General features: G+C 39.7%; 1 protein-coding gene across 1 annotated transcript; it reads left to right on the forward strand.

The window, feature by feature from the left end:
• Positions 1-640: 640 nt before the first annotated feature.
• LOC112050731 (uncharacterized) lies at positions 641-4,514 on the forward strand. The gene is made up of 2 exons (XM_052890999.1): positions 641-806; positions 1,708-4,514. Exons 1-2 carry the CDS (start codon positions 641-643, stop codon positions 4,512-4,514), a joined length of 2,973 nt encoding a protein of 990 aa, XP_052746959.1.
• Positions 4,515-8,490: the final 3,976 nt, after the last annotated feature.

Here is an 8,490-nt window from a genome sequence, read left to right on the forward strand (position 1 = left end):
CGACTTTCGAACTTCTTCGACTTAGTTTCTAAAAAAATTCAAACTCACCTTACGCAAAAAGAGTCTTTGAATATGGTTTGGCATTGAAAGTTACGTATATCCGCGCTCTCAGAATACGCTAGTTTGAATTTCATAATTTTCGACTTTCGAACTACTTCGACTTAGTTTCTAAAAAAATTCAAACTCACCTTAAGCAAAAAGAGTCTTTGAATATGGTTTGGCATTGAAAGTTACGTATATCCGCGCTCTCAGAATACGCTAGTTTGAATTTCATAATTTTCGACTTTCGAACTACTATGAATTAGTTTTATAGGTGCTAGTAATACTCACCTATACTTACCGTACCTACCTACATACTTACGACCGCGTGAAACTCGTTCTATCACGTCACGGCGCCGTCCGCCTGCCCGTCGATTACAGAAGGAAACAGGAACACAGGAAAGGAAAAAGGAAAGCACTTTATTATCAACAAGAGAGAAATAAAACGCAAGACGTGCAAACACGTAATAATAGTTATTGTTACGTACCTGCATTGGTCAGAGAATACACTATGCACTGGAAAGTATCTGAGCCTTACATGGTTACGTATGCATGTTGATGGGTCTACACGATAGCATGGTTGATGGCTCAAATATATAGCATGGTTGATGGCTCGAATATATTATATCTTCGTGACTTCGTGGCTCGTGGAATGTTCTTGAAACACACTATCTGCACTGCACTGAACGTCCACTCGATGCCGCGCGCCGACTGTGACTGCGGGGACGGGCGACGGCTGTGCCGAGACCGCGGGAGGCGCTCCGCGCGTATTGCCGCAGATGTGTGTGTAAACCATTTGCATGTCTGTGTACATCGATGGTTGCGCGGCAATACCGATATAACTCGCGCGCGTCTCATAATTTGTGAAGCAAAAAATGTAGATATTTAGACTAAGATTGATTCAATAAAATTATTACATTCCGATTAAACAATCGTGACTTTCACTTGAACTCCTGAGCAGCGAACCTTAAACGAAAACTCCTACAAATGGTGACCCCGACGGCAGAACTCTCAGAACTCGCAGCAATATCACTGAAGTCCCGCATCCCTTTATTCTGGCGGCACAGACCTCGGCTATGGTTCGCTCAGTTCGAGTTTATAATTGCAAGTCAGAAGCTCGGCGACGAAGTAAAATTTCAATTTGCAGTAGGTCAGCTCGAATTATGCGACATCGAACAAGTCAGCGACATTGTTTTGGACCCACCAGCCACTGGGAAATACGAAGCCTTGAAATCTAGATTAATATCTATATACGAAGAGTCTGATTCAAAGCGGCTTCACAAAGTTATGCACGAAATGGAACTCGGAAATCAAAAGCCTTCCCAATTGTTAAGGCGAATGCGAGACGTAGCACAAAAATTATTTCCGGAGGAAACATTAAGGCTCTTATGGATCAGTCACCTTCCACAAGCTGTACGGACCTCATTAACGATGAGCAGTGAAAGTAACTTGGACAAACTCGCTGCAACGGCAGACAAGATGACCGAACACCAAACCTCCGAAGTTAACGCCGTGTGTCAACCATCAACATCATCACAGGTGGCCAGCGAATCGGTTCTAACCAAAATCGAAGAGCTCTCCAAAGAAATCGCAGCTATCAAAATGAATCAAGCACAATACTCTCGTCGACCTCGCCGATCAAATGCTTATCGCCCAGTTACACCACAGGAAGGAAGTTCAAGCCAAAGAAGATTATGCTACTATCACCGCCGATTTGGAGACCGAGCCTATCGCTGTTCATCACCTTGCAATTTCAAGACGTCGGAAAACTAGCTTCGGCGCCGACGGTGGCGAACGTCGGTGACCCTGGTACCAGCAATCGCCTAAGTGTCTACGATCGCACCAGTAACGAAAGGTTCCTCGTGGACACAGGAGCGGACATCTCCGTTTGGGCTGCAACACCTCGAGACAAGAAGAAAACAGAAAACGCCTACAAGTTATTCGCGGCAAACAACACCCCTATACGCACCTACGGACACAAGAAAGTCACTCTCGATCTTGGCCTGCGGCGAAACTTCACCTGGACGTTCGTGATAGCAGATGTAAAAAATTCCATACTCGGTGCAGATTTCCTTCGGTACTTCAAGCTCTTAGTGGATCTTCACAAGAAAAAGTTGATCGACGATACTACGAAGCTCAGCATCGATGCCATGGCGGTGACATCCGGTGACAATGAGTCCATACGCATTATTAGCACCAAGCAACAATACTACGACATTCTGAAGCAATATCCTGACGTCCTTCGCCCCATGTCACTGAAGCAGCCGGTGAAACATGAAGTCGTCCATCACATAGAAACAACAGGCCCGCCGCTTTACGCTCGCGCCCGCCCGCTGCCACCCGACAGATATGCCGCCGCTAAAGCTGAATTTGATCGCATGGTGGAACAAGGGATCTGCAGACCATCAAAGAGTCCATGGGCAAGTCCTCTTCATATTGTGAAAAAGAAAGATGGCAGTCTACGAGTATGCGGTGACTACAGACGTCTAAATGCTGTCACCATTCCGGACAGATACCCGATACCCCGCATACAAGACTTCACGTACGCACTACACGGGAAGAAAATCTTCACAAAGCTCGACCTCAAGATGGCGTACTACTGGATACCTATGGCCAGTGAAGAAGACGCTCAGAAATCGTCGGTGATCACCCCGTTTGGAATGTACGAGTTCACTGTCATGTGCTTTGGATTAAGAAACTCAAGTCAAACATTCCAACGTTTCATGCATCAAGTGCTAAGAGGAATTGATAATTGTTTTTGCTTCGTGGACGACATCCTGCTATTCTCCGAAAACGAAAATGAGCACGAGAAACTACTACATGAAGTCCTAGAACGCCTCAACAAATATGGAGTGACACTGAATATTGATAAGTGCGAACTCGGCAAAGATACAATCAATTTCTTGGGGTATGAAGTCTCAGAAAGCGGTATAAAGCCACCCAGAGAACGGATCGACACAATATCATCCTATCCAAAACCGAAGACCGTCATGGAGTTACGCCGATTTTTAGGCATGCTCAATTTCTATCGAGACTGCCTACCGCACCAAGCAGATCACCAGCACGAACTAAATAAATTTCTACACAATAAGAAAAAGAACGACAAGACGCCTATTGATTGGACGCCTGCAGCAAACGAAGCTTTTGAAAAATGCCGCCAAAGCATTACAGAGGCTACTACGCTGAGTTATCCTGTACCCGGGGGAGAACTAGCAATAATGAGCGATGCTTCAGAACACAGTATGGGCGCAGTACTCCAGCAGAAGATAGAAAACATATGGAAACCACTAGCCTTCTATTCAAAGAGCATGAGTGAGACACAACGAAAATACAGTGTGTATGATCGCGAACTGCTAGCAATATACACAGCTGTGAAACACTTCAGAAGACTCATTGAAGGCAGCGAAGTAACTGTGTACAGCGATCACAAACCCTTATCTTACGCGCTACACAGACCTGCGAGCAGCAGTGACACACCGCGTCGTGAACGTCAACTACATTTCATCAGCCAATTTTGTACGAGTATCAAGTATATCAAGGGCGAAGAAAATCCAGTAGCAGACGCGTTATCAAGAGTAGAAGAGGTCAAACTAGCAGATGTACTCGACTACGAGAAGCTCGCCCAAGATCAAGCTGGTGACATCGAGTTACACAACTTGAAGAATCAACCTAACTTAAAGTTCGCCGAGATCTCACTACCTGGTATCAAGAAACCAATCACATGTGAAGTTTCAACATCATCCATTCGTCCGTATCTACCCAAGGCATACCGTTACGTCGCCTTCAAAGCACAACACGGGCTATGTCATCCTGGAGTAAGAGCGACACGGAAGCAGATAGCATCAAAATTCTTCTGGCCTGACATGAATAAAGAAGTAGCAACATGGGCAAAAACATGCATCGACTGCCAACGCAGCAAGGTTCATCGGCACATTGTCACTCCTCTGGCAGAGTTCCCGTCTTCTCAGCGCTTTGAACATATTCACATTGACGTCATCGGAGCCCTCAAGCTGTCAAACGGCTACAAGTACTGCGTCACAATAATTGACCGATGCACCAAGTGGCCGGAAGTAATACCAGTACAAGAAGTCACTGCAGAAACTGTTGCAAAAGCGCTATACGAGAACTGGATAAGTCGTTTCGGAGTCCCATTAAGGCTCAGCAGCGACAGAGGATCGAATTTCGAATCAGCACTTTTCAACGTCCTGATGAAAAGATGGGGAATCACAAGAATACATACTACAGCCTATCACCCGCAAGCGAATGGACAAGTTGAGCGATTACATCGAACACTAAAGGCAGCGCTCATGGCTCGCGGCGCAACAACAACATGGTCAGATGAAATACCTACCGTATTACTGGGGCTACGAACTGCACTGAGAGAAGACAACAATTTAAGTCCTGCGCTAATGACCTACGGAACAACGCTTCGCATACCGTCAGACTTTTTCGTACCTACTGTTAGGTTTCCGTAGAATTATATGTCTACTAATTAACTGTTATATGTAATTTCAATTTTAAAAGTGTTCTTTTTGATTCTTATTTAATAAAAAGATGGTCAATTGATGTCGACCAATCAGGGAGCTCGAGCAATCGCAGACGTCGACCAATCACGGCCGACCAACTGGGGGAAAAGGTCGGTAGGGGGGGTACGACGACTGCGGTCGAGTCGGGCATTCAGTCTTGAGATTTTGGAGTGATTACTAAAAAGTGTTATTAAGTTAAGAAAAATTTTAATAAAAAAAATTCAACCGACTTCCAATTCAAAAATTAACCTAAACTAAAAAGCAAGAAATAACTTCTTACCTATGTCCTACCTTCTGATCAGTTTGAAGGCGGTGCCAATCCAGTGTCATGTTTTAATTAAAGCCGTTTCTGAAAGAACCACAGAAAGGGGAATGTCCATTCCCGGCCCAGACCTTTCGTCCCCGCCCCCCACTTTGCATAAAACTAAAAAATACTTGATAATTTTTGTTTAATAATGAATAAATTACTTTATCCATAGCGGTTTGCTATAACTTTCCCCAAAAAATAAGTTTCACAACGATATTTGACAATAATATAGTTGTTGTATGACATTTTTGAAGACACGAACATGAACAGTGTTGCCAGCTAAATGATTTATGTGGTTTAATCAATATTTTAACCGAATAATAATAATCGATCTTTTTCTACAACAAAATCACCTGGAAAAGCAAAAGTTGTAATAGATTATAATGTTTTTGATTATAATATCTGCCTCACTCTTTAAAAACCATTGCATAGTCGACATTATAAAACGTTTCTTGATATCAAAGTACCTATTATATTTTTCGCAATAACCAACCACTAAGAACTCAACTGATTTTTTTAGTTTAATCGATATTTAAATGGATAATAATAATAATCGAGCATAACATTAAGAACCTAGGATCACTGCGTAGAAACATTACCAACTGCGCCATTTAAATACTATCTATACTAATATTATAAAGCTGGAGAGTTCGTTTGTTTGTTTTTGATTGAACGCGCTAATCTCAGGCACTACTGGTCCGATTTGAAAAATTATTTCAGTGTTAGATAACCCATTTATCGAGGAAGGCTATAAGCTATATATTATCTCCGCATTCCTACGGGAACGGGAACCACGCGGGTAAACCGCGCGGCGTCAGCTAGTATAATATATAATATGAGTAGTAGCGCAAGCCCGTAACTTCGGCGCGTGCAATGCGGTTTTTCACGATCGGCCAACGCGCAAGCTACAGCTATACTAAGCTGATATAAATAAGTGGTCAAAGTGGTCTTAATAGTTGATATTCAATCCCTTTCTTCCGATAACTTTTTCCTTTCATCCGATCTAACTAAATCAAATTCTATATATTTCTATGTATGTATAAATAGTATACATATTGTAGATAATATATTATGTTTACATAATACATTGACATAAAATTGCAGGCGTCCGCAATTTTGTCCGGGTGAAAACGCAATATCATGACAAACTACTTGTATAAACCTTCTTCTTGAATCACTTTATTTATTATTGAAAACCAATAAAAAACCATTGCGTCGTGTAAAAGATGGTGAAAACAATGACGTGTTATTCTAGTAATAAAATTATTCAATTAGAAATCGATACGAAGTTATTCGATTTTTCGTGTTTCGTATGGCAACATCGATTTGACTTTTGGACAGATAATCTGTTGATGTCAATAATTGTCAATGTCATTCTCATTTTATTAATTAGCTAATGTCATTGAATTAATTTACTGATTTTGTCTGTTTTCTGTTTACCTTCAGTATTTTTTGAACCGAATTATAATTTTTCAAACCACAGCTATAATATAAATAAAACTTGCACGAAGTTAAATTCGAAATTCGAATAATGTTGACCCCTGAACCGGAAAAATTGCAAGTTTATTTCAGCTCTCAGATGTAAATACAATAGGACATTTACGCTGCATTAATCAATGTTAATATCAATATTAAAATTATTATAGTTGGCATCAATTGTCAATAAAATGTCACGAAAATACGAATACATTCTGTTTGAAACATGCTCGTAAACAAGTACACAGCAGGTGCAGGCAGCATAAATAATGTTTGATCCATTTTTAATGTGAAAAACGATTATTATTCATAATAAATAATATGTATAGCTTTAATAATTTTTGTCATCTTATTGTGTCAAGTCACAACAGAGTGTAGTTTCCCATATAAGTGTTGAAGTGTCGCTCAGTGTATTTTTATGACTAACCAATATTGCTGTATTAAAAAGTACATTTACTGTGTAATTACTGGCATAGAAGGCATAACATCTAGTCAGATGTAGGACAGCACATAGGTTTTCTTGCATTGTTGATGGTTTGTTCAAGCAATATTTAGTGCATAGAAGTATTATAGTATATTTATCCTACTTTCCTGATTAATATTAAATGTGAACTGTGAGTTTGTATGTCAGTTTGCTACATTTTCACACCCTAAACCAATTTTAAAACAGTAATAAATTGTGCATACTAGAGAATTATCTTAATTCTCAGCGTGTGTGAAGTCTGCCAATCCGCATTGGGCCAGTGTGGTGGACTATTGGCCTAACCCCTATCATTCTGAGAGGAGACTTGAGCTCAGTGGTGAGCCGAATATGGGTTGATGATGACAACGAATAAATTGTGGAATAACATAACATTATTAAATCCACTAAGTAAACCAATTTTAAAACTCTGATTAAATTATTTGCTGGATTTTCATATTTTATTACTATTTCAGTTATCCAGCTTCATCCCAAGTTTGTCAAAATTGCTGGAAAACGACTGATAAAGCAGCATCTTGCTCAACTGAAGAACGGAAAATAATTATGTAATAGCGACAAACACTCCAAATCAATGTTGTTTTCCTCGCTGTAATAATTCCAACAGGCTAACTGTTATGTACTATATAGGTAGGTACATCTATTTTGTCAATTTAATTATTATGTGCCTCATTAGTATTGTTTTCTCTTACAATCAATATACAACACAATCTTGAACCATTTTACAAATTGAAGATTTTGCTTCATTATTAAAAATAATAATCATTTAGATTAAGAAAATATTTAACACACACCATACAGTTTATCTATATCTTGGCTTAACAGAAACATTTAAATTAAATTATAAAACACAAACAACAGCCGGGACACAATTCATTTATTTACAGTGCTTGTAAACTAAGCCTTGGTTTTGCAAAAAAGGACTTTTGAAATAATAAGGTTGACTATTTGTCCATCTCCAGACAGACAGACAGACCTCATCACCAGATAGGAAGACAAGTTCTGCTGAGGAGAGTCAGCAAGAAACTCAACAGTCACTCTTTTTTAGAAAAGTAATACAATATTATAATTTACAATTGTTAACATCATTACAATAATTTCTTCTAGTAGAAGCTGATCCAATGGCCTCCAAGTAATGGCGTGCACTTCATACATGCATTAAAGTACTGCATATCCTAAGAGTTGTCTTCATTAGTAAATACAGATTTTTCCACTTTGCTTAATTTTATTACTAGTGCATACCCTGATCGACAACCATATGCACGCCACTGCCTGGTTGGTTGGTTGTTTCATTTATTGATTTATTTATTAAGCTTGTTGGTTACATAAAACAATAAATCTATTCATGTACAGCTTTAATGTTACTTCAACTCCGGTGTACTTTTTGAGCAGTGAGAGTGATAAAATAAAATATTTTTTTTTTATGTCTAGCAAACTTTTATTAAAAAAATTATTTAACCAAATCCTTATTTATACATCATATTATCATCTCCATATACTTTTATGGGGGGGCGTAACTGGGTTTCTTGGGCCAACGTTGTATGGGCTGGTGGACATTCCCCTTTTGTAATTTAATCGGCTTGAATTAAAACATCACTGGCTTGGCACCGCCTTCAAACTGATCAGAAGGTAGGACATAGGTAAGAAGTTATTTCTTGCTTTTT

Source organism: Bicyclus anynana, unplaced genomic scaffold (assembly GCF_947172395.1).
Source record: "Bicyclus anynana unplaced genomic scaffold, ilBicAnyn1.1 scaffold_92, whole genome shotgun sequence".
NCBI classification, from domain to species: domain Eukaryota; kingdom Metazoa; phylum Arthropoda; class Insecta; order Lepidoptera; family Nymphalidae; genus Bicyclus; species Bicyclus anynana.

Coding starts and splice junctions, on each gene's coding strand:
- LOC112050731 (XM_052890999.1), top strand. CDS start 641: ATGGTTGATGGCTCGAATATATTATATCTTCGTGACTTCGTGGCTCGT. Junction 807..1,707: donor CCGCGGGAGGCGCTCCGCGC/GTATTGCCGCAG, acceptor GTTACACCACAG/GAAGGAAGTTCAAGCCAAAG.